At 41.5% G+C, this 27,620-nt stretch overlaps 1 protein-coding gene across 11 annotated transcripts in view; it reads left to right on the top strand.

Moving 5' to 3' along the window:
- Positions 1-27,372, top strand: part of LOC110521284 (transcription factor SOX-6) — a 200,476-nt gene extending 173,104 nt beyond the window's left edge. For all 11 annotated transcript variants that reach the window (XM_090231108.1, XM_090231104.1, XM_090231105.1 and 8 more), the window contains 4 exons: positions 2,289-2,394; positions 10,259-10,432; positions 17,384-17,600; positions 23,853-27,372. In XM_090231108.1, coding sequence (XP_090087234.1) covers positions 2,289-2,394; positions 10,259-10,432; positions 17,384-17,600; positions 23,853-24,156 — 801 coding nt within the window. In that variant the 3' untranslated portion in view covers positions 24,157-27,372. The remainder of the gene's footprint in view (positions 1-2,288; positions 2,395-10,258; positions 10,433-17,383; positions 17,601-23,852) is intronic.
- Positions 27,373-27,620: the final 248 nt, after the last annotated feature.

Raw genomic sequence — 27,620 nt, 5'->3', positions numbered from 1 at the left:
GTTTGTGTGTGTGTGTGTGTGTGTGGAGTAAGTTTATTCCAGTTTTGAGTGAGCTGGCCTTGCGTAGAGCATTTAGTGTGTCCTACTCAGCACTGGTACTTTATAGAACGTCCTGTCACTAAGCCTACTTAACTCTGTCAGTAGTTGACATCAGCTGTCGGGACTACTCAACTACGTTACACCAGCTCTTTTGTGTGCCACACTGCAGGGAAAGGAGGGACCGTTGAGGAGAACAGTAGAAATGTGGGTGACTTGAGTCAAGCCAGGCCAGTCACCACACAGCAGTATCTGTTGTCAGTCAACCGGAAATGTGTTGTGGTATTCACTGGCTGTTCTGGTGTGCATTCTCATTGTCAGTATGCACCTTGTAGTTTTTGAGCAAAGTCATATACAAGTACTTTTGCGTCCAAAATCAAGGCCTTATAGATATAAATATGTATTATTGCTGCTACAACTGGATGAAACAGGGTGTGAGCTCCTTCACTTTCCATGGACAACAGGACAAGGCATCTGTATTGAGAGAGGACAGGCACAGTGAAACCAGGAAGGGGGAGAGGAGGAGGAGGAGGAGTGAGGGACTTCATAGCTCCTGGAGGAGGCAGTAAATGTTGCGGGTCAGTTAGAGCAGGGTTTGCCTGTACACGTCGACGCAGTAATGAGCTGAACATGACGCTGATAAAACTGCTCGGCCGGTGCAGTGTTTATAGCGCTGCCATAGCAACCCGTTAAAATGTGTGCCCAGCCAACGAGTTCAGGAGAGCCCAGGCAATAGAGGAACTCTGTGTGTCTCTTTAAGTTCGGAAATATAGATTGAGTTGAATGTTGGACAAGCCCCATTCCTGTCAAGTAATAATAGTATATCTGATGATGGTATTTTATAGCTTTGAACTATGTAGCTAATGTTGATTAGTCATTGTTGTCATTTACAAGCGACCACATTGGACTGACTCTAGGCCTGCTGTCATACTGAGTCCTGTTACAGATTAAGTCCTAAATTAGTCCTCTTTGTAAATCCTCTGTTTGATCATCTCTGTAAGTCTTCTGTTGGTCCAGTGTTAGTCATCTCTGTAAGTCTTCTGTTCGTCCAGTGTTAGTCATCTCTGTAAGTCCTCTGTTGGTCCAGTGGTAGTCATCTCTGTAAGTCCTCTGTTGGTCCAGTGGTAGTCATCTCTGTAAGTCTTCTGTTGGTCCAGTGTTAGTCATCTCTGTAAGTCCTCTGTTGGTCCAGTGTTAGTCATCTCTGTAAGTCCTCTGTTGGTCCAGTGTTAGTCATCTCTGTAAGTCTTCTGTTGGTCCAGTGTTAGTCATCTCTGTAAGTCTTCTGTTCGTCCAGTGTTAGTCATCTCTGTAAGTCTTCTGTTGGTCCAGTGTTAGTCATCTCTGTAAGTCCTCTGTTGGTCTAGTGTTAGTCATCTCTGTAAGTCTTCTGTTGGTCCAGTGTTAGTCATCTCTGTAAGTCTTCTGTTGGTCCAGTGTTAGTCATCTCTGTAAGTCTTCTGTTGGTCCAGTGTTAGTCATCTCTGTAAATCTTCTGTTGGTCCAGTGTTAGTTCTCAGTAGGTCGTCCAGTGTTAGTCCTCTCTCTTAGTTCTCTGTGAGCAGATTCTGTGGTATGTGCTGAGCTGCCCAGGCACATGTTCTGTGGTGGTCTGATTACAGCCCTTAACGTCGTGCTGACATTGGCCCTCCCTGGCTCCCTACATATATATATATATATATAAAAAAACAAAAGGCCCCAAGTTCCATCGGCGCTGCCAGCGTCTACCGCGGCATGACTTCATCCAGCAACCATTCCCTCCATCAAACAAAATGCCTTTGTCACCAGAAAACAGGGAGAGGAGGAGGAGAGGTGGAGGAATGAGTGGATGTGTGGTGATTGTGGAGGCCCTTGTTTTCCAGCACAGTTCGGGAGCGTGGCAGGGTAATTTTAGCTGGAGGGCTACAGACTGCATGCTGGACTCATTTGAGGGAGAGGGCGGGATGGCAGGCAGGCAGCGCAGAATAATCAGAGACAGTAGGCAGGATGGGTGGGGAGCACTGAGTCAGCTTACATGGTAGCGCTGGGTAGATCTGGCGTATTGCCTCTTTTAGTGGCTAAACATACTTTTGGGGGGGGGCGCTCTCTCTCTTTTCCCTCCTATATATCTATCTATCTATCTATCTATCTATCTATCTATCTATCATCTATCTATCTATCTATCTATCTATCTATCTATCATTATCTATTACTATTAGGCGGACTCGAACTGTACTCAACCCTGATTGACCTTTGACCTCTTTGTATTTTAGGAGCAGATGCACTTTGAGAGTTTGAGTCAGCACCTGGGCAACCTGGGAGAGGATGGAAAGATGGGCCACAGAGTCATTGACCTCACCAGACCTGAGGATCTTCATGGTGGGTTTCGTCTGTCTCTTTCTTTCTTTCTACATTTCTGTTGTTCTTCTTCCGCAACTATCTCTTTCAGTTCTCAATACTTTTATGTAAGTGCATTCTGTTGATGTTTGTGTGTATGCTTACAACTTGGTGCATGATAGTAGAACAGAGGAAAAGAGAAGAGAGAGGTCAAATGGATATTTATAATACATTAGCATAGCCGCAGGAAGTAGGGGTGCTGAGGTTGTAGCAGCAGCCCCTGAACATTCATAATAATAGAAAACATACTGTGGGGAGAACAAGTATTTGATACACTGCCGATTTTGCAGGTTTTTCTACTTACAAAGCATGTAGAGGTCTGTCATTTTTATCATAGGTACACTTCAACTGTGAGAGATGGAATCTAAAACAAAAATCCAGAAAATCACATTGTATGATTTTTAAGTAATTCATTTGCATTTTATTGCATGACATAAGTATTTGATCACCTACCAACCAGTAAGAATTCCGGCTCTCACAGACCTGTTAGTTTTTCTTTAAGAAGCCCTCCTGTTCTCCACTCATTACCTGTATTAACTGCACCTGTTTGAACTCGTTACCTGTATGAAAGACACCTGTCCACACACTCAATCAAACAGACTCCAACCTCTCCACAATGGCCAAGACTAGAGAGCTGTGAAAGGACATCAGGGATAGAATTGTAGACCTGCACAAGGCTGGGATGGGCTACAGGACAATAGACAAGCAGCTTGGTGAGAAGGCAACAACTGTTGGCACAATTATTAGAAAATGGAAGAAGTTCAAGATGACGGTCAATCACCCTCGGTCTGGGGCTCCATGCAAGATCTCACCTCGTGGGGCATCAATGATCATGAGGAAGGTGAGGGATCAGCCCAGAACTATACGGCAGGACCTGGTCAATGACCTGAAGAGAGCTGGGACCACAGTCTCAAAGAAAACCATTAGTAACACACTACGCCATCATGGATTAAAATCCTGCAGCGCACGCAAGGTCCCCCTGCTCAAGACAGCGCATGTTCAGGCCCATCTGAAGTTTGCTAATGACCATCTGGATGATCCAGAGGAGGAACGGGAGAAGGTCATGTGGTCTGATGAGACAAAAATATAGTTTTTTGGTCTAAACTCCACTCGCCGCGTTTGGAGAAAGAAGAAGGATGAGTACAACCCCAAGAACACCATCCCAACCGTGAAGCATGGAGGTGGAAACATCATTCTTTGGGGATGCTTTTCTGCAAAGGGGACAGGACGACTGCACCGTATTGAGGGGAGGATGGATGGGGCCATGTATCGTGAGATCTTGGCCAACAACCTCCTTCCCTCAGTAAGAGCATTGAAGATGGTTATTGGCTGGGTCTTCCAGTTGACAACGACCCGAAACACACAGCCAGGGTAACTAAGGAGTGGCTCCGTAAGAAGCATCTCAAGGTCCTGGAGTGGCCTAGCCAGTCTCCAGACCTGAACCCAATAGAAAATATTTGGAGGGAGCTGAAAGTCCGTATTGCCCAGCGACAGCCTCGAAACCTGAAGGATCTGGAGAAGGTCTGTTTGGAGGAGTGGGCCAAAATCCCTGCTGCAGTGTGTGCAAAACTGGTCAAGGACTACAGGAAATGTATGATCTCTGTAATTGCAAACAAAGATTTCTGTACCAAACATTAAGTTATGCTTTTCTGATGTATCAAATACTTATGTCATGCAATAAAATGTTAATTAATTACTTAAAAATCATACAATGTGATTTTCTGGATTTTCACAGTTGAAATGTACCTATGATAATAATTACAGACCTCTACATGCTTTGTAAGTAGGAAAACCTGCAAAATCGGCAGTGTATCAAATACTTGTTCTCCCCACTGTATATATACAGTACTGTGCAAAGGTTTTAGGCATGTGTGAAAAAATGCTGTTAAGTAAGAATGCTTTCAAAAATAGTCATGTTAATAGTTTATATTTATCAACTAACAAAATGCAAAGTGAGTGAACGGAAGAAAAATCTACATCAAATCAATATTTGGTGTGACCCCCCTTTGCCTTCAAAACAGCATCAATTCATCTAGGTACACCTGCACACAGTTTTTGAAGGAACTCAGCAGGTAGGTTGGCCCAAACATCTTGGAGAACTAACCACAGTTCCTCTGTGGATTTAGGCAGCCTTGGGTTCTTCTCTCTCTTCATGTAATCCCAGACAGACTCGATGATGTTGAGATCAGGGCTCTGTGGGGGCCATACCATCACTTCCAGGACTCCTTGTTCTTCTTTACGCTGAAAATAGTTCTTAATGACGTTCACTGTATGTTTGGGGTTGTTGTCATGCTGCAGAATACATTTGGGGCCAATCAGATGCCTCCCTGATGGTATTGCATGATGGATAAGTATCTGCCTGTACTTCTCATCATCTCAGGAGACCATTCATTCTGACCAAATCCCCAACTCCATTTGCAGAAATGCAGCACAAAACTTGCAAGGAACCTCCACCATGCTTCACTGTTGCCTGCAGACACTCATTCGTGTACCGCTCTCCAGTCCTTCAGCGAACAAACTGCCTTCTGTTACAGCCAAATATTTCAAATTTTGACTCATGAGTCCAGAGCACCTAATGCCATTTTTCTGCACCCCAGGGGCCGGATTCACAAAACTTTACTTATGAAAAAAATAGGAAGTTCATAACATAGTTCATAAATGCAATTCTTCAAAATGTTCTTAGAAACTTCGTAAATATCTTTCTTAAGAACTTTGTAAATAAATGTATTTCTGCATTGACGTTAGTGACGTGCTTGAAACCAATAAATAAGCCTATGTGACAGGGATGATCGGATTTGGTTATTTCGTTATTTTTCATACATTTAACCATCAGACTAGATATATCAAAATAAAAAATGGATAACCAAGAAAAGACATTGAGGTGATGGTGGAGGAAATAGCAGCCAGGAAAAGGTTGCTGTTGGGGAAACTTAACTTCTTATGGCTGCAGGGGCAGTATTGAGTAGCTTGGATGAGAGGTGCCCATAGTAAACAGCCTGCTCCTCAGTCGTAGATGCTAATATTGGCATATTGTTAGTAGTATTGGATAGAAAACACTCTGAAGTTTTTAAAACTGTCTGTGAGTATAACAGAACTCATGTTGCAGGCAAAAACCTGAGAAATTCCACTTCCTGTTTGGATTTTTTCTGGGGGTGGCAGATTTCCAACCAAGCTTTCATTGAAATTACAGCGAGATACGGATGAGTTTTCACTTCCTACGCCTTCCACTAGATGTCAACAGTCAATAGAACTTTGTTTGATGACTCTAATGTGAAGGGGGGTCGAATGAGACAGGAAATAGTAACCACTGCCACGAGTTGACCATGCTTTCACCATATGCTTTCACATGGGAAGGACCTGCGTTCCACCGCTCATCTGAAGTCATTCTAATTCTCCGGTTGGAACGTTATTCAAGATGTATGTAAACAACATTCTAAAGATTGATTCAGTACATCGTTTGACATGTTTCTACTGACTTTTACGGAACTTTTGGACATTTCGTCATGTTATAGTGGACGCGCTTTGTGACTTTGAAATTATTTACCAAACGCGCTAACCAAAGTAGCTAATTGGACATAAATAACAGACATTTTCGAACAAATCAAGCATTTATTGTGGACCTGGGATTCCTAGGATTGTATTCTGATGCAGTTCATCAAAGGTAAGGAAACATTTATCATGTATTTTCTGGTTTCTGTTGACTCCAACATGGTGGCTAATTTGGCTATTGTTCTGAGCTCCGTCTCAGATTATTGCATGGGTTGCTTTTTCTGTAATGTTTAAAAAAAAATCTGACACAGTAGTTGCATTAAGGAGAGGTATATCTATAATTCCATGTGTCTGGCTGTGCTTATTGTGGTTTGATGGAGACCTGACATAATCGTTTGTAGTGCTTTCGCTGAAAAGCCTATTTGAAATCGGACACTTTGGTGGGATTAACAACAAGATTAACTTTAAAATGATATAAGACACATGTATGGTTTAGGTAGTTTAGGAGTATGAAGCAAGGGCCAACCAACGAGAGAGTACAGGTCACAGTGGTGGGTAGTGTATGGGGCTTGGCACTGTGATAGACTGCATCCAATTTGTTGAGTAGAGTGTTGGAGGCTATTTTATAGATGACATCGCTGAAGTCGAGGATCGGTAGGATGGTCAGTTTTACGAGGGTATGTTTGGCAGCATGAGTGAAGGATGCTTTGTTGCGATATAGGAAGCCGATTCTAGATTTAATTTTGGATTGGAAATGCTTAATGTGAGTCTGGAAGGAGAGTTTACAGTCTAACAAGACACCTAGGTATTTGTAGTTGTCCACATATTCTAAGTCAGAGCCATCCAGAGTAGTGATGCTGGACGGGCGAGCAGGTGCGGGCAGTGATCGATTGACTAGCTTGCATTTAGTTTTACTTGCATTTAAGAGCAGTTGGAGGCTACGGAAGGAGAGTTGTATGGCATTGAAGCTCGTCTGGGGGTTAGTTAACACAGTGTCCAAAGAGGGGCCAAAGTATACAGAATGCTGTCATCTGCGTAGAGGTGGATCAGAGAATCACCAGCAGCAAGAGAGACATCATTGATGTATACAGAGGAGAGAGTCAGCCTGAGAATTGAACCCTGTGGCACCCCCATAGACACTGCCAGAGGTTTGAACAACAGGCCCTCCGATTTGACACACTGAACACTATCAGAGAAGTAGTTGGTAAACCAGGTGAGGCAATCATTTGAGAAACCAAGGCTGTCGAGTCTGCCAATAAGAATGTGGTGATTGACAGAGTCGAAAGCCTTGGCCAGGTTGATGAATACGGCTGCACAGTAATGTCTCTTATCGATGGCGGTTATGATGTCGTTTAGGACCTTGAGCGTGGCTGAGGTGCACCCATGACCAGCTCTGAAATCAGATTTCATAGCGGAGAAGGTACGGTGAGATTCGAAATGGTCGGTAATTGTTTTGTTAACTTAGCTTTTGAAGACCTTAGAAAGACAGGGTTGGATACATATAGGTCTGTAGCAGTTTGGGTCTAGAGTGTCACCCCCTTTGAAGAGGGGGATGACCGCGGCAGCTTTCCAATCTTTGGGAATCTCAGACGATACGAAAGAAAGGTTGAACGGGCTAGTAATAGGGGATGCAACAATTTCGGCAGTTAATTTTAGAAAGAGAGGATCCAGATTGTCTAGCCCAGCTGATTTGTAGGGGTCCAGATTTTGCAGCTCTTTCAGAACATCAGCTATCTGGATTTGGGTGAAGGAGAATTGGTGGGGGCTTTGGCGGGTTGCTGTGGAGGGTGCCGGGCAGTTGCCCGGGGTAGGGGTAGCCAGGTGGAAAGCATGGCCAGCCGTAGAGAAATGCTTATTGAAATTCTCAATTATAGTGGATTTATCAGTGCTAACAGTGTTTCCTAGCCTCAGAGCAGTGGCCAACTCGGAGGAGGTGCTCTTATTCTCCATGGACTTTACAGTGTCCCAGATCATTTTTGAGTTTGTACTAAAGGATGCAAGTTTCTGTTTGAAAAGCTAGCCTTAGCTTTCCTAACTGCCTGTGTATATTTGTTCCTAACTTCCCTGAAAAGTTGCATATCACGGGGGCTATTCGATGCTAACGCAGAACACCACAGGATGTTTTTGTGCTGGTCAAGGGCAGACAGGTCTGGAGTGAACCAAGGACTATATCTATTCATAGTTCTACATTTTGTGAATGGGGCATGTTTATTTAAGATGGTGAGGAAGGCACTTTTAAAGAATAACCAGGCATCCTCTACTGACGGGATGAGGTCAATGTCATTCCAGGATATCCCGGCCAGATCGATTAGAAAGGCCTGCTCGGAGAAGTGTTTTAGGGAGCATTTGACAGTTTTTATTTTTTATTTTTTTATTTCACCTTTATTTAACCAGGTAGGCTAGTTGAGAACAAGTTCTCATTTGCAACTGCGACCTGGCCAAGATAAGGCATAGCAGTGTGAACAGACAACACAGAGTTACACATGGAGTAAACAATTAACAGGTCAATAACACAGTAGAAAAAAAGGGGAGTCTATATATACATTGTGTGCAAAAGGCATGAGGTAGGCAAATAATTACAATTATGCAGATTAACACTGGACAGTGATGAGGGGTGGTCGTTTGGTCGCAGACCCATTACGGATGCAGGCAATGAGGCAGTGATCGCTGAGATCTTGATTGAAAACAGCAGAGGTGTATTTGGAGGGCGAGTTAGTTAGGATGATATCTATGAGGGTGCCTGTGTTTATGGATTTGGGGTTGTACCTGGTAGGTTTATTGATAATTTAGGTGAGATTGAGGGAATCAAGCTTAGATTGTAGGATGGCCGGGGTGTTAAGCATGTCCCAGTTTAGGTAACCTAGCAGCACGAGCTCAGAAGATAGATGGGGGGCAATCAATTCACATATGGTGTCGAGGGCACAGCTGGGGGCAGAGGGTGGTCCATAGCAAGCAGCAACATTGAGAGACTTATTTCTGGAAAGGTGAATTTTTAGAAGTACAAGCTCGAATTGTTTGGGTAAAGACCTGAATAGTATGACAGAACTCTGCAGGCTATCTTTGCAGTAGATTGCAACACCGCCCCCTTTGGCAGTTCTATCTTGGCGAAAAATGTTATAGTTAGGTATGGAGATTTCAGGGGTTTTGGTGGTTTTGCTATGCCAGGATTCAGACACGGCTAAGACATACGGGTTGGCAGTGTGCTAAAGCAGTGAGTAAAACAAACTTAGGGAGTAGTCTTTTAATGTTAACATGCATGAGGTGGCGCCACATTTTTTGGGCCTCTTTCAACTGTGTTCCCTATAGAATAGACACAGACAGAGAGTTTGCTCTGAACACAGGTATTCACCAGACATAAATATGTATTGTGTTCCTTTTGGGAACTTCTCAGAAGTGGACACTTGACAGTCCAAGCAAAATGTTCTCCAAACAGATGCCTTGCACTTAAAGCAGCAATCAGCAGTTGAAACTATAACAAAACATAATCCCCACCATGGTTTCAGTAAAAAGCTGAGGGATAGGGCTGGAGAAATGTCACCATTCAAAGAGAGAGCTATAGACGCAAGGACTGACCATCCATGATATCCAAAGTATAGTTGTAACCATGTTTTGAGTCTATACAGTATTTGTTTACATTTACTTTGTTTACAAACGTTGGAGTTAAACAAGCTTATATTCTGGGTTCTGATGGGGTATGACAGTTGAACTAAGCTCATGAGGCATTTATAAGTTGTATTAGTCAAGAAACATTGGGTGCATATCACTCCAAAAAGTGATGCAGAAACAGCAGATTGCCCATTTAAAGGCCCACTCTATGATATTTACAGCTGTTTCTGATCATTTAAGGCCTAATGAGCTTTGTTAAATAACCCCATCACCAATCCCTCAGCTAAATACAAATAAAGTGGCAGGTTTTCCGTTTTGTTGTTTTTCAAATGAAGGACTTATGTCTACGGGGAACTAGAAACGGTATTCTATATTCTCCCCCTCTTTCCAACCCACTAGTACTGTTTGTGTTTCAGACAATTCCACCCTGCCGAAGTATGCAAGCAGAAGGAAGGCAGTTAAAACAGATTGGGGACTTTTCTCTTTTCTGGCCCAGAAGCCCACCTGTTTTCCATAAACCTCCAGTGTTTACAGGCTACGGTGGATTGGGAAGCATTCATCACGCTATAGCTTGAAATCAGAGCTGTATACACGGGAGAATAAATGGAGATCTTATCTGGCTGATAATCGGAGCGTCGTCACAGCTCTTTGACATACAGTGCAGTACATGTACTTGTGACATTTTGTGGCTTTTTTTGCACAAACAAGTGAGCGATTGAGTAAGTAACGCAATGTCCCTCCCATCCCACAGGTGGTGCCAGCACTACGGAAGCACGGGTCTTCAGGGAGGCCAGGGGCAGGAACAGTGCCGAGCCCCACATCAAGAGGCCCATGAATGCCTTCATGGTGTGGGCCAAGGACGAGAGGAGGAAGATCCTGCAGACCTTCCCCGACATGCATAACTCCAACATCAGCAAGATCCTGGGTAAGATGACCTCTTTTGTTCAGAGCCGTGGTGTAGTGGTAAAACTCCCTGGCATGTTACAAATAAAACTCCCCACTGGAGACCAGGTTTCAATCCATGCGTCCATCCCTCTCACACTTTCTCCCACTTGCCTGTCTCACCCTCTAATTTCCTAGCGGTCTTTAAGGGATACTTCGGCATTTTAGCAATGAGGCCCTTTATCTACTTCCCCAGAGTCAGATGAACTGGTGGATATCAATTTAATGTCTCTGTTTCCAGTATGAAGGAATATAAAGGTACTTTCATGAGCCAATGCTAACTAGCGTTAGCAAAATGACTGGAAGTCTATGGGTATCTGCTAGCATGCTAGTTAGCAATTGTGGTAGTGCTAGTGAGCAACTTCCTTCAAACTGCACTCAGAGACATAAAAATGGTATCAACAAGTTCATCTGACTCTGGAGAACTACATAAAGGGCCTCATTGCCAAAATAATGAAGTATCCCTTTAATAAAGTGTATAAAACACCTAACAATATACAAATTTATATTTTTAAAGATGGCCCCCATACACTGTGGCCTTGTTTTTATTTATTTTTTATTTCACCTTTATTTAACCAGGTAGGCTAGTTGAGAACAAGTTCTCATTTGCAACTGCGACCTGGCCAAGATAAAGCATAGCAATTCGACACATACAACAACACAGAGTTACACATGGAGTAAACAAAACATAGTCAATAATACAGAAGAAAAAAAGAAAACAAAAAGTCTATATACAGTGTGTGCAAATGAGGTAGGATAAGGCAGCTAAGGCAATAAATAGGCCATGGTGGCGAAGTAATATATAGCAATTAAACGCTGGAATGGTAGATGTGCAGAAGATGAATGTGCAAGTAGAGATACTGGGGTTCAAAGGAGCAAGATAAATAAATACATACAGTATGGGGATGAGGTAGGTAGATGGATGGGCTGTTTACAGATGGGCTATGTACAGGTGCAGTGATCTGTGAGCTGCTCTGACAGCTGGTGCTTAAAGCTAGTGAGGGAGATGAGTCTCCAGCTTCAGAGATTTTTGCAGTTTGTCCCAGTCATTGGCAGCAGAGAACTGGAAGGAAAGGCGGTCAAAGGAAGAATTGGCTTTGGGGGTGACCAGTGAGATATACCTGCTGGAGCACGTTCTACGGGTGGGTGCTGCTATGGTGACCAGTGAGCTGAGATAAGGCGGGGCTTTACCTAGCAGAGACTTGTACATGACCTGGAACCAGTGGGTTTGGCAGTGGGTATGAAGCGAGGGCCAGCCAACGAGAGCGTACTTTGTGTTGGTTCTGTATGGTTCTGTATGTATGTTCTAACCCATTTCTACTTCATATAATAATATGATTAAGCCATGATTAGGCTATATTTGTCACACCCTGACCATAGTTTGCTTTGTATGTTTCTATGTTTTGTTTGGTCAGGGTGTGATCTGAGTGGGAATTCTATGTTGTATGTCTAGTTTGTCTGTTTCTGTGTTTGGCCTGATATGGTTCTCAATCAGAGGCAGGTGTTAGTCATTGTCTCTGATTGGGAGCCATATTAAGGTAGCCTGTTTTGTCATTGTGGGTTGTGGGTGATTGTCTATGTTAGTTGCTTGTGTCAGCACAGTTCTCATTATAGCTTCACGGTCGTTATTTGTTTATTGTTTTGTATAGTTTGTATTTAGTGTTCAGTGCTTTCTTTAATTAAAAAATCATCATGAACACATACCACGCTGCATTTTGGTCCTCTCCTTACGACTATCGTGACAAAATCTTTACATAAAAAAAAAACTATCTGTCAGATTTCCAGTCATTTCAATTATTTAGTACCCCTTTATCTTCAAGAATAGGACTTGGAAAAATAGATTAGTCAAATTGTTTGGTATTTAGTATTGATGTTTATTAGGATCCCCATTAGCCGCTACAACAGCAGCAGCTACTCTTTCTGGGGTCCACATGAAACATGACATCATACATAGTACAGAACATTATTAGTCAAGGACCGATCTACATACATTTAAAATGTCACACACAGCCTACATATCAGTACACACAATATCTAGGTGTAATACATAGTACAGTGCAAATTACAATACAATATATATAAAATGGCTGTGTCTCTTCACAGTCCCCTTTGTGCAGTAAGGTGTTATTTGATCTTATTTTTTATCAAATCATATGTTGTCACATGCGTCGAACATAACAGGTGTTACAGTGAAATGCTTACTTACAAGCCCTTAATCAACCATTCAGTTTTAAGAAAATACCCAAAAAGTAAGACGAATAACAAAGAAGCAGAATTAAATAACAATAGAGTGGCTATATACAGAGTCAATGTGTGGGTGCACAGGTGTCGAGGTAATTATGTACATGTAGGTAGAGTTGTTAAAGTGGCTATATACAGAGTCAATGTGTGGGTGCACAGGTGTCGAGGTAATTATGTACATGTAGGTAGAGTTGTTAAAGTGGCTATATACAGAGTCAATGTGTGGGTGCACAGGTGTCGAGGTAATTATGTACATGTAGGTAGAGTTGTTAAAGTGGCTATATACAGAGTCAATGTGTGGGTGCACAGGTGTCGAGGTAATTACGTACATGTAGGTAGAGTTGTTAAAGTGGCTATATACAGAGTCAATGTGTGGGTGCACAGGTGTCGAGGTAATTATGTACATGTAGGTAGAGTTGTTAAAGTGGCTATATACAGAGTCAATGTGTGGGTGCACAGGTGTCGAGGTAATTATGTACATGTAGGTAGAGTTGTTAAAGTGGCTATATACAGAGTCAATGTGTGGGTGCACAGGTGTCGAGGTAATTATGTACATGTAGGTAGAGTTGTTAAAGTGGCTATATACAGAGTCAATGTGTGGGTGCACAGGTGTCGAGGTAATTATGTACATGTAGGTAGAGTTGTTAAAGTGGCTATATACAGAGTCAATGTGTGGGTGCACAGGTGTCGAGGTAATTATGTACATGTAGGTAGAGTTGTTAAAGTGGCTATATACAGAGTCAATGTGTGGGTGCACAGGTGTCGAGGTAATTGAGATAATTATGTACATGTAGGTAGAGTTGTTAAAGTGGCTATGCATGGATAATAACAGAGTAGCAGCAGCGTGGGGGGGGGGGGGGCAATGCAAATATTCTGGGTAGCCGTTTGATTAGCTGTTCAGGAGTCTTATGGCTTGTGGTAGAAGCTGTTTATTGCTGTGTATTACCTAGGATGGAAGAGTTCCATGTAGTCATGGCTCTATTTAATACTGTGTGTTTTCCAGGATCTGTTCTGGACCTGGGGACTGTGAAGAGACCTCTGGTTGCATGCCTTGTGTTGTACCGATGAGTGTCCGAACTGTGTGCCAACTGAACAGACAGTTCGGTACCATCAACACCTCTCACAAAGACTAATAGTGATGCAGTCAATTTCTCCTCAACTTTGAGCCAGGAGAGACTGACATGCATGTTACTGACACTTTCCTTCCTTATACATCTAAGTGCAATATGTGCTCCTGGTGTTCTGGATCAACATCAATTGACCTATGTGCTTCTTTGCCGTACATGACCACACAGCTGGGCAGTAGTCTAGCTGTGACAAAACTAGGGCCTGTAGGACCTGTCTGGTCGGCTGAGATGTCAAGAAGGCAGAACAACACCCTATCATGGACAGAACTCTTCCCATTTTAGCAACCATCGAGTCTATGTTTTGAATATGGCAGCTTGCAATCTACGGTTACACCCAGCAGTTTAGTTTGCTCAACTTGCTCAATAGCCACATTATTCAATAATAGATCTAAACGAGGTTTAGCATTGAGTGAGTGGTTTGTCCCAAAAATTATGCTTTCTGTTTTTGAGATATTTACCACCAGGCTATGGCTAGTTACCCATTCTAAAACTGACTGGAGCTCTATGTTAAGGGTGTCCGTTAGTTATTTTATTGTTGCCGCCAACGTGTATACTGTTGAGTCGTCAGCGTACATAGACACACAGGCTTTATTTAAGGTCAGTGGAGGTCATTTGTAAAAACAGAAAACAATAATGGCCATAGTCAGCTGCCCTGCGGTACACCACACTCAACTGAATTTGCATGAGAGAGTCTTCCATTAATGAAAACCCTCATTGTTCTATTAGATAGGTAACTCTCAATCCATAATAAGGCAGAGGATGCAAATCCATGACACCTATGTTTTTTCAGCAAAAGGTTATGATCAATGACATTAAAAGCTGTGCTGAATTCTAACAGGACAGCTACCGATCTTCTTACTATCAATTTCTTTCAGCCTGTAATCTGTTATTTGTGTCAGTGCCGAGCATGTTGAGTGCACTTCTCTATAAGCATGCTGTAAGTCTGTTTTTAATTTTTTGTTGTTGTAAAATAACTTTATATTTTATCAAACACACAAAAAAAATTCCTTTTGCAAAGCACTTCTACAGTTTGCTAAGCACTTGTACAACGGGCTGATTGACCAGCTGCTTGAACCATTAAAGTGTCCTCTGCTATTCTTGGGTGGCGGAATGACGTTTACTTCCCTCCAAGTCTGAGGACTCACACCCCGTCTTCTGGGCTAAGCATAACCCAAAAACGAAGGACTAATTAGCCTACTATGTTGTTTATTATTTTGTTGTCGTGGAGGACTGATTGGGCCTCATTGCTTTGAGTTGAAAAATAAATGATGCTCTTGCTTTGTTTAAGCAGCTGTTTAAGTCAATCAAAAGTTTGCGAGTTTGAGAATATCTGTTTTAATTTTTATAATCAGCATGAATTAGATTGAGCAATAAAAGCCCCACTCATGATCTTCTTAAATTAAACTTGTTTTTTTTGGTGTTGGCAGGATGGAGCACAACACCACAGGGGAGTTCCTCAAAAGGGGGGCACTCCCTCTAACTTTTATTCTATAGGCTGGCATCTGCACTATGCTGCTGGTGCAAGAGGGCATTTTATACTGGCTGTCCACTAAGGCATATTCATTACGCCAATTCTGTTGCAAAATGTTTCTTAAACAGAAGCAAACGGAAAGAAACGGGGAGGGTCCTAGCGGAATTTGTCCAATAGGAACAGTTGTCTCGCCTTGAGGAAATTGTTGGTGGCCTCTTAAATACAAAACATGGTGGTCCATTAAATAGATAGTTTGCAGGCATGCTCTTTTATAGAGGTAACTGTGCACACTGTGTGCTTATGAGACAGAAACAGAGCATTACTACTACCCCCCCACCTCCACCTAAACATTCAATAATATATTCAAAATATTGTACATCACTCAACTACCAATCGATCGATGAATCAATCAATGTATCTGACCTTATTTAATTCAATCTAACTTAATAATTCAAACACTATATTGGAAAGATATATATATTTTCCTTACAAAATACAGTATTTACATTGAACTCTCTTTCTCACACACACATACACTCCACTGAGACCCCAACTGAGGTGATGGATGTATGCAGTGAAAAGTGCTTCTTGTGTTGATACTAGCTAGCTAACTAACACAGATAGCTATTCACAGAGCACTAAACTTTGCTGTACACAGAATGGCTGAACGGCTCCACTGTCTTGAGACTTAAGTCCGATCTACATCCCAAATGGCACCCTATTTCAAACAGTATACAGTGCCCAACTTTTTACCAGGGCCCATATTCCTATATAGGGAATATGGTGCTATTTGGGAGACAGCCCTCATAGTTCATAGACTGCATGAATGAACTTGGAATGTTGCTTGGCAACATGTAGGAGCTGTTTTTTAGAAGGGGGACTATGTGCCTGGTCTTTAGGTCTTTAGCTACAGCTTTGTATATACTTAGAGAGAAAATAGTTTTCTGTCGTGAATTGGTGTTCCACTAGGCTAAAATGTTTAGCTTTGAGCAAATGGTATTAGGTGACTTTGTTTGCTAAAATATTTTAGATGCAAACTGAACGCTGAATTAAAGATATACAATCTTTGCACTTTTCTCATCCATAGACCATTGTTCAATATCACTGAAGTTATCATTCTAAAGAATTGGATAGCTCAAATCTCATCACTCAAAGTTGGGGTAAAAAATTGAGGGTCAGAGTTCACCTATCAGACAGAACATTCCGGATATTTACCTAGCTAGCGGTTTACTTGTGGTGACACCAGGGAAACGCTAGACCTGAGAGGCGATCAGGAGAGGATGGAGTGTGTGCTGCCCAGACAATAACACAGCTGGAGACGAGGGACATGATGAAAAAAAGGAGTGTCCTCACTGTTTCCTGTTTCCTTAGTAAAAAAAATAAGGGAGTTTCGATAAACGTTGGTAAACAGATTCCTAGATGCATCCCAAATGGCACCCCAATCCCTATATAGAGCACTGCTTTCGACTAGAGCCCTGTGGACCCTGGCCAAAAGTAGTGCACTAACTAGGAAATAGGGTGCGATTTGGGACGCAGGCCTAGATTCCTCTCTGTGTGTGTCCTATCTGCGGTGTGTATAATGGGTTGTCAGAAAGCAGATGTGCTCCATTCCTGCGGTAACGGACCTGTCCACTTGTTCTGTCAGCTGGGTGCTTATAGGAGAGACATGTTGAGAACACAATGTATCAGAGATCCCCTGCCAATCCTAAAGACTGTTTTTTCAAACGAGTAGTTTCTCTTATTAGAGGCTACCTGAAGAGATGTCCTGCTATGATTGAAGTAAGACAGTATAGATTCAGTGCAGTGGAAGTACTGACACATACTGTTCAATGGCTAATTTAACCCCATTATTAAAACATAAACAATCAATTTACAGAACATTGTAATCCACTAAACGGTGAAAAAATATTTACAGGACCATACTGGACAAACTGACTCCAATACACTCTTCGAACACCAATACCCTCATGTTGTCGTTGAGTGTGAGTGTGTGTGAATATGTGAGTGAGTTTGTTTGTGTGTGTGTTCGTCCTTACGCTGTAGTTTGTGTTTCAACCCTGACTCTTGGTGCGTGTGTCCCGTTATCCATGTCCAGGCTCTCGCTGGAAGTCCATGAGCAACCAGGAGAAGCAGCCATACTATGAGGAACAGGCCCGTCTCAGTAAAAACCATCTGGAGAAGTACCCCAACTACAAGTACAAGCCCCGGCCCAAGAGGACCTGCATCATCGACGGGAAAAAGCTGCGCATCGGGGAGTACAAGCAGATGATGCGCTCGCGGCGACAGGAGATGAGGCAGTTCTTCAGTGTGGGGTAAGAAGAGAGAGACACTCCAACTCAACTACTGGGACAAACTCTTTAGGCTAGCTGATAGTGTCGCTCGCGGCGACAGGAGATGAGGCAGTTCATCAGTGTGGGGTAAGAAGAGAGAGACACTCCAACTCAACTACTGGGACAAACTCTTTAGGCTAGCTGATAGTGTACTTAAAGGGACATTACACTCCATAATCCAATTGTGTCAGATGTTTTCAAACCTCAAAATGGTCTTCTGTTGACATAAATCCATGTCCCAGGTCATCTGTTGTGTAGATTCAGCTCTATGCCACAATCTAAAATGGAAAAAGATAAGCACCATGTGATTTCCATAACAAAGAGATATTGTTCAATCATTTGAATATAGATGTAAAAACATAACCGATGGAGTGGTATGTGAATTCATCTTGACATTAGACTTATTTTGAAGTCAGAAAACTGTTTGGAGTGTAATTAGCCTTTAAAGCAGCAATCAGCAGTTCAAACTATAACTAAGTGTTCTCCTCACCCCTGTTTTAGATAAACAGCTGACGGATGAGCTGGACAAAATTTGTCACCATTCTCAAATTCATAGACAGAGTTAGGACTGACCATCCATGATATCAAAAGTATAGTTTTAACCATATTCTGAGGCTGTATAGTGTTTTGTTGACATTTACTTTGTTTACAAACGTTGGAGTTAAACAAGCTTATATTCTGGGTTCTGATGGGGTGTGACAGTTGAACTAAGCTCATGAGGAATTTAGAAGTTATATTAGTCAAGAATCATTGGGTACACATAGTTAATTTATAAGTCCAAAAGTGGATGTAGCAACTGCACCTTCCCCTTTAATACTAAGTTTAAAGTGATAAGTAAACAGTGATCTTGGGATCAACAATCCCTTTAATATTTTTTCATGCTCACATTTTCGGATGGTACACTGGAGTCAACTGGTCCTAATAATTTTGTTAAGGGAAGTTGTTCTTTGTTTGGCTAATTCCCACTGTACCAAGTACTGACTCTGACCATGTCCCTGAAGCAATAGTGCTGAGCTGTGAGCTGAATTTGTTATCCAAACTACTAGTTTAGCGATAATGAGGTCTCTTATCATTATGCTTTTCTGATCCTCTTCTGTCAAACTGTAGGCAACGCTGAGAACAAGGTAGTGTCACAAATTGCACCCTATTCTCTAAATAGTGCACTAGTTTTGACCGGGACCCTGATTAAAAGTAGTGCGTTATATAGGGAAAAGGGTGCCATTTTGGACTCAGACAAAACTAGTGGCTTGGTCTTAATAGGAAACAGGCATGGATGTGTTTTAAGTCATCACGGCGGGCCTCGTTTCAATGGATTTACCAGGGGCACAGCTTTGAATTGGAACGATTTTTAATAGTTGTCATTTATTAAATTAGGACAATGGCGGGCGCTTGCGGGCGGTAGAAATTGGACACAGACATTACACTACCAGGATATAAAACGTAAGCAGATGTTTGAGAGAGAGAGGGAGAGAGAGACCCAGCTAGCACACAATGTTCTGAGAACCATATTTCTTAGCGCTTGGTGAGAGCGTGTTCGTCCTATAATTATTTTGCATACAACCTCCCCACATCTTTCTGGGAACTTTTTTGGTATTCCATTACTTTAACAGAACGTTTCTTAAAAGTTCAAGCATGGTTATATTTCATTTCAATTTTTGTAATGTTCTAGGAACGTTCTCCAACTTATTTGACATTGGGAATGTTCTCAAATTGTTCTGAGAACGTTAAAAAACAATTTTCTTCCGTGGGAATTTCAGTACTTCAGGATAACGTTTCCTACAGGTTTCCATCTAAAGTCATGTTCTCAAATTGTTCTGAGAACGTTAAAAAACAATGTTCTTCCGTGGGAATTTCAGTACTTCAGGATAACGTTTCCTACAGGTTTCCATCTAAAGTCATGTTCTCAAATTGTTCTGAGAACGTTAAAAAACAATGTTCTTCCGTGGGAATTTCAGTACTTCAGGATAACGTTTCCTACAGGTTTCCATCTAAAGTCATGTTCTCAAATTGTTCTGAGAACGTTAAGAAACAATGTTATTTTTTGTGAATTTCAGTACTTCCACAGAACAGTTCCCATGTGAATCTTTTTAATGTCATATTTTCAAGTTCTCAAATGTTGTGACTTAAGCGATGTTCTCAGAACGTTCAGAGAAGGTATGATTCTCTTTTATGTCAGGTCTTGGCAATTTTCTGGGAACGTAAAAAAAAATGGAATTGTACACATGAACATCACAAGTTCTAAAATCCAATCTCAGAACATGAAGAGAATGTTATTTCAAATATTATTTCTCAGCATCAACATAACTGTCTCTATCCTCTATCTTGTTAAGTGTGCTCATGTGTGTGGCCCAGTAATTGGCCACACTGATCTTAATGAGTGCTTGTTTCCTTTGAAATGTGTATTTTTGAATAGACTAAAATGTTACATTAAGGTTCAAAAAAGAAAAATAAATGAACATTATTTTCATAAAAAACATGGCATGCTAGGTTCATCCGGGTGGCGCAGGGATTTATTCAATGAATAGAGAACAGAAGATCATAGGTTTGAATCTCACTGATGCCATGTCCCAATAAAATAAAATGTGTTGGCATGATTAATGCCCAAGGAAATTAATTTCTATGTTTCCTATCTGTGGTTAGAGTTCCAAATATTTAACCCAGAATAAGCTAGCAGTGTTATTGAAAGTCCTATTGAAACATTAAATGAAAGGTAGCCGTTTACACTCGTACCTACAGTGCATTCGGAAAGTTTTCAGACCCCTTGACTTTTTCCACATTTTGTTACGTTACAGCTAGGGTTGCAAAATTCTGGGAACTTTTCCAGAAATCCTGGTTGGAGGGTTCCAGATGTTCTACTTATTCCCTCCTGATTCCAGGATCCTCCAACCAGGATTATGGGAAACCAGGGAATTTATTGAAAGTTAATTTTGCAATCCTAGTTACATCCTTATTTTAAAATGTATTAACTCGTTTTTTTCTTCATCAATCCACACACAATACCCCGTAATGACAAAGCAAAAACAGTTTATTTTTTATTTTTTACATTTTACACATTTATATATATAAAAAAACGGAAGTATCACATTTACATAAGTATTCAGACCCTTTACTCAGAACTTTGTTGAAATACCTTTGGCAGCGATTACAGCCTCGAGTCTGCTTGGGTATGACGCTATAAGCTTGGCAGACCTGTCTTTAGGGAGTTTCTCCCATTCTTCTCTGAAGATCCTCTCAAGCTCTGTCAGGTTGGATGGGGCGCGTCACTGCACAGCTATTTTCAGGTCTCTCCAGAAATGTTCGATCGGGTTCAAGTCCAGGCTCTGGCTGGGCCACTCAAGGACATTCAGAGACTTGTCCCAAAGCCACTCCTGCGTTGTCTTGGCTGTGTGCTTAGGCTCGATGTCCTTTTGGAAAGTGAACCTTTGCCCCAGTCTGAGGTCCTGAGTGCTCTGGAGCAGGTTTTCATCAAGGATCTCTCTGTACTTTGCTCCATTCATCTTTCCCTCGATCCTGACTAGTCTCCCAGTCCCTGCCGCTGAAAAACATCCACACAGCATGATGATGCCAACACCATGCTTCACCGTAGGGATGGTGCCAGCTTTCCTCCAGGCATGGCGATTGGCATTCAGGCCAAAGAGTTCAGTCTTGGTTTTATCAGACCAGAGAATCTTGTTTCTCATAGTCTGAGAAGCCTTTAGGTGTCTTTTGGCAAACTCCAAGCAGGCTGTCATGTGCATTTTACTGAGGAGTGGCTTCTGTCTGGCCAGGTGTGTGTGCCTTTCCAGATCATGTCCAATACATTGGATTTACCACAGGTGGACTCCAATCAAGTTGAGGAAGCATCTCAAGGATGCTCAATTTAAACAGGATGCACCTGAGCTCAATTTCGAGTCTCATAGCAAAGGGTCTGAAAAGTGTTTTCACTTTGTCATTATGGGGATTGTGTATGTAGATTGATGAGTAAGTGTGTAGATTGAAAGTAACAAAATGTGCAAAAAGGGAAGGGGTCTGAATACTTTCCGAATGCACTGTATGCGTGGGTTGAAAATGGTAGATTTTGTCATTGATAAGTGCCTAAATTGGAATGCAGTGGCTGTACAGTAACATGCTATAAATGATGTCAGAGCACAGGCTCTGTGCTTCACATTGCTGTATGGGTTTTGACTGACAGCCGTTCTGAACTTGAGCACCACTCGCGAGAAGAAGTTAGCCCCATCCCTCCCGCTATTTGGCCAACTTTTGTTGTCTGAGTGAGGGAAATGCTGTAAATGAAGAGGACTCAATGTATTTTGAAAGATGAGACATTGAGGGTTAAAATATATACTAATTTGATGTTATACAAGGAAACCAAACACCCGTGAGTCCAAATGTGCACTTCACATTTCCATATCATAAAACTCAAGTTATATACAGTGTCAAAGTTTATGATCACTATGTTTAATGTACAGTTACAAGATGACATGGTGTCATACCCTGGGTTGTCCTGAAGAGAATGAGCCTATGTTTGTCTATTGTGAAGAAGATTCCCCACGGAACACGCACCTGAATGCACTCCTATCTATGTGCACCAAAATGATGATCTGTTTCTCTGAATTCCCCTGTGAAAGCCTAATACCATAAGATGTTGACAATAGAACAATAGAACAAGCTTTCAATTGATGCCCACCTGACCCAGATTGTGATTTTAAATGGTCTGTTTTTGGATCACATAAACAACAACAGTAATTGTGTGCTTGCTCTAGTTCCTCAATGGCACAGCTAGGAGAGCTCAAAGCACATTATAGTTGATGACTCTTCTTTGAGTCATTAAAGTGCATTGAAATGACATAGGAACTGTGCACACTTTGGAGAGGTTTGTGGCCACTTGGGCAATTTGTTTTGTCTCATGTTGCACTTACCCCACATTCTATTTTCTTATCATGTTACTGAATGTGTCCAGATTATTTTCAGATTTCGTTATCAACAAATGCAGTGAAAAGTACAGTACATGTAAAATACACATAAATTCAACTGTGTAATGTTTGGATTCAGTCTTGTATATGGTGAACTTTGGTCTAATAATTTTCCCATAATCTCCAAATTGTTCCCTTTCAATTGCTACCATGCTCATACATATGCATTTCATATTTGTGTAAAGGGTTAAGGATACAAAAAAATATATATAAAATGTATGTTTTCATAACTTACAATTTCCGTTCTCAGAGCGTTAATAAAACCTCACGTGAAAACTTTTAAGGAACCAGAGTAAAATGTCCCAGAACGGGCAAAATGTTCCCTTCTGTTCTCAGAACGTTTAAAAACGTTCAATTTTACCGGTCAGGAAACTTATGGCTTCGTTCCCATAACCAATGTGAAACAAAAAACATACATTCCCAAATCTTCCAAGGAGCCAAATGTGCTAACTGGGGAGAGTGGCGGTATAGGTAGATGTCACAGGCTTAACTCTGTCATTTACTGTGTGTGGTCAAGCGAATGCGAAGCCTGATTTGCTGTAGTGGCTGGCGTTTCACTCATGACTAAATAACTTGGCTATAAGTTGAGGTATAACCAATTTCAACCAGGCTCGCCGTATAATGAAAACCGGGTTGTTTTTAAGTAGTTTAAGTCTGTTCTCTGCTGTAATTGTTTTCTCGAAGGGGGAGGAAGAACTGTTAGGTGAGGAAACTGACAGCAATTTTCTTGGATCATGTGCTTCATTTGAGGAGCCAGAGGGCTTGATTGAGTGATATGCGTTTACCTTCATTCCATCCATTTATGGAAAGGTTATTTAGCTGACGTTCACAGGATTACTGTGTGCTGGCAGTAGCTCTGTGTTAAGGCTTGTCCAAAAGAAGAGAGTGAGCTACTGTTCAACTTGTTTTAAATAGCTGAAGAATTAATGCACCGTTCAAAATCAGTCTGGTAAAGAATGAATCTGTTTTTCTAATACACCCTCTCTGTCTCTCTCTCTTTTTCTCATTCCCTCGCTACCTCTACCTCTCACTCTCTCTTTCTTTCTCTTCCTCTGTCTCTCACTCTCTGCTCACTCTTTCTCTATCTCCCCCTCACTCTTTTCTCTCTCTCTCTCTCTCTCTCTCTTTCCTTCCTTATCCCTCCCTCTCTCTCTTCATTCTCTCTTTTTCTTTCTTTCTTTCTTTCTTTCTTTCTTTCTTTCTTTCTTTCTTTCTTTCTTTCTTTCTTTCTTTCTTTCTTTCTTTCTTTCTTTCTTTCTTTCTTTCTTCTTCTCTACCTCAGGCCACAGCCTCAGATCCCCATCAGCAACAGCGCTGGAGGCCTCTACCCGGGCGCCATCACCATGGCGACAGCCACGCCTTCACCGCACCTAACATCAGACTGCTCCAGCGCGTCGGCCAGCCCCGAGCCCGCAATCCCTGTCATCCAGAGCACGTTCGGCGTGGTCAAGCCAGAGCCGGTTGCCATGGTGACCGGTGACCACCCAGTCAACGGGGAGGACGAGATAGACATGTACGAAGACTTTGAGGACAAATCGGACTACAGCAGTGACCACGAGACACGGGAGCCTGTCAGTGCCAACTGAACCTGCTCAGAAGAACTTCTGAACTTTTAGAAAAAAAATTAAGCAGGACAATATGACAGAGACTGAGTTTTGCTCAGAACAACTTTTCAACAGTACAAGGGGGGCGGAACAGTTTGGCTGGGATTTGATGCACCACGGACTGAGCATGCTCAGATTTACTCTGGACAGGACGTGACATACACTGAGAATTCTCTGATTGCCTCTGGACAGGATGTGGCATTCTCTGATTGACTCTGGACAGGATGTGACATACACTGAGCATTCTCTGATTGACTCTGGACAGGACGTGACATACATTGAGCATTCTCTGATTGACTCTGGACAGGAAGTGACATACACTGAGCATTCTCTGATTGACTCTGGACAGGATGTGACATACACTGAGAATTCTCTGATTGACTCTGGACAGGATGTGACATACACTGAGAATTCTCTGATTGCCTCTGGACAGGATGTGACATACACTGAGCAAGCTCTAATTAACTCTGGACAGGACATGACATACACTGAGCATTCTCTGATTGAATCTGGACAGGATGTGACATACACTGAGCATTCTCTGATTGACTCTGGACAGGTCGTGACATACACTGAGCATTTGAAGATCTCACAGACCGCCCATGTTTCTCAAACTACCATTTTGGACAAGAACACTTTTTCTGAACAATCCCGTACCAAGTGATTGGGTTGAGACAACTTCCAGACAGATAGACAGTGAACAAGACAATCCAACACAGACAAGAGCTAGTAAGAGTCAGGGCGATGAGAAGAGAATGTTCGAACAAAGAGAGAACTGACACATTTCTGCGTGTGGTTTTTTAAAGGAGAGTCCACGGACTTGACTGAGACATCAGAAATTGGTCTTCAACAGCTATCGGTGTTAAATGTTTATTTTAAGTGTGATTACGTTTTTATGATATGTTTCCTTTGATTGTGGGTTTCTGGATTTCCATGGACACTTTCATGACAGGTTACTTACTGCCTGTAAAACCTTGGACTGTCAGGACTTTAACATTTGAAAGTGAATATAAATCCTTAGCTTTCATCTTATCTTATTATTTCTTATGAGTACAGTACATCTACACCTTTCTCCACAAATGCTTACAATATGTTACATTACTGTTCATGATGGGGTTTATATCCTTGCTCAGGTATGCTGTGCCAGCTTGTGAATGTGTTTTGATTTCATACGAGTGAGTGGTAGACATTTTCAGACTGACAATGAAACAGAGGAGAAAATACCTATTATTATAATTATTATTTTCTGAGATATTGTACAGTTTTTCATCAAATGTGCCAAACCTACATTCACATCACTCAGAAATATTCTAGTCTTAATGCTGATGCTGCAAAAAGTCTTATACAATCAGTTTTTATTGCTGAGGTGTCCCTATTAGGAGAAAGCTGCCGCTTTAGCTGACATCTGCATTGCAGATGTTTTGGTGGTGTCGGAGGTGGAACTGCGTTAGCGCTGTCAAATCCACAAGAAGGTCTTGGCATTATACCTAAAGCAGACATTGCCATTGGCTGCACGGAGTCGCATTAAGAAAAATCGCATGCAGCTTTGTTTACACGTTGGAACACTGGAATGTGAGATGTAATTTACACCTGAATTAGGCTGATAGAAATCCACATATTTTCACTGAATGATTTTCAGTTTGAGCGCCATTATTTCTACAGTATATAGCCTGCACTTTCTCGTTCTGAACTTCTAACGCGAGTGGGATGGGTGTGACTTCGTGACAATGATCAAGAGCAGCTGCTCACTGATTTGACAGCTCCAACACCAACAAAACATCAGCTATGCGGGTGTTGCCTATCGCCGGTTAACACTCAACCTGATTTGAATCTAGCCTCATTTTGTATTGGCTGTTTAGAGAAAACCAAAAAAATAATGGGTTACAGTTTCTCCTGGCCCATAGAATACTTTCAGGGTGAGGAATAATCTAACATCGAGTTGTACAATCCTGAACTTCCCCTTTAATTCATACATAATGCAAAGGGGCCAAAAACGATCAAATTAGTTATTTTGGTCAACTGCTACAGTACACTGACGTTCAGCTGGAGTGGCTTTTAGGTTTGAAATATCTTTTGTTTGACTATAGAGGTTGTGAATAAAACATGTTGTATAGACTCTGCAAATGTTGATAAAGACACAGGACATCATAATAGGCACAATAAGTCTTAAAGTTGAACTCTTCTAGTTCTATTTGTCATACAGGAAAATGCAGAGGAGCGGTCCCGACCATATATTTAGGTTTTTTTTAATGTAGGTTTTATTTACTCTATTGTACCTAGATTCAGAAGATCAGATTTGTTCATGTGAATTGATCAGTTTACAATTATGTAGCCAGAGATGGTTTTCAAAATACAAACCAATGTTTTGTTTTTGTAAAATTGGTACATTTGCAAAGAAAACAAAAACATCAATATTGGTCAATATTAGCTCTAGCATTTCAAAAAAGTAGTGCAAGAATATTTTGAAATAGATATTTCAGGTAAATTAAAATATACCCATAAGTCCTATTTTCATATGCCCATCTCTACTTTGAAAATATGTATACATTTACAACCTCTATTTTAGGCGGGTTTAGGTTTCTCTGTTTTCTGGTTGATTTGTATGTGATTTGTGTCTCTTTACGACCATGTCGAATTATATTTTGTAGGTTGGTAGAAAATAACATTTTTGTTACGACTGAAGTTTGATTTTGCTTGCAATACAGAGAAAAGGAGAGCTGTACTGTTCACCTCATGCAAAGACATTGTTTCAAGTTTTATAAGCATCACAGGCACTGGATATGAGTGGTAGTTTTTCAGTACTGTCTAATGTGAAGTTGTCGTTAGAAAACAACAATGACAAAATTCTGACAAACAAAACATTTCCTGTGTGGACGCCAGATTTGAGTACATTTCCAGTTTAGTAACATTTGTATTATTTATGCAGAAATAGTTGTTTTAGCTTCAGTGCTGCCTGAAGTGCTCTGACCTTTGACACAAATTCAAAGGTCACTCAGACCACCGGTCAGTTTCAACCTACAGAAGCAGACATAATTTTTCCTGGCCCCACACATTTTGTGTTAAGTATTGTATTTGAAATTCAATTGTGCATTTTAACATTTCATTGTATTTATTAGCCGGTGTTGGCTCTAAAAGTGTCAGTACAACTTGGTGAGACAGACAATCAGAAAAAAATAAAGACTGAGATTTCCTTACAAATTCAGAATCGAATCATTGACTTTAGGCATTAGGTGTTTATCAGTGGACAGAAGACAGCATGTACTTTTTGTTGTAAGTTTTTACTTGTTTATTAGAGATTATAACACTTAAGCAGTATCTTCGACAAGAGACTAATACCAAGCTGATCTAAACAAGTACACACACACACACACACACACACACACACACACACACACACACACACACACACACACACACACACACACACACACACACACACACACACA

Source organism: Oncorhynchus mykiss, chromosome 4, assembly GCF_057628025.1.
Source record: "Oncorhynchus mykiss isolate SJ-2025 chromosome 4, ASM5762802v1, whole genome shotgun sequence".
In the NCBI taxonomy this organism is placed as follows: domain Eukaryota; kingdom Metazoa; phylum Chordata; class Actinopteri; order Salmoniformes; family Salmonidae; genus Oncorhynchus; species Oncorhynchus mykiss.
This window is presented reverse-complemented; position numbering and strand designations above follow the sequence as displayed.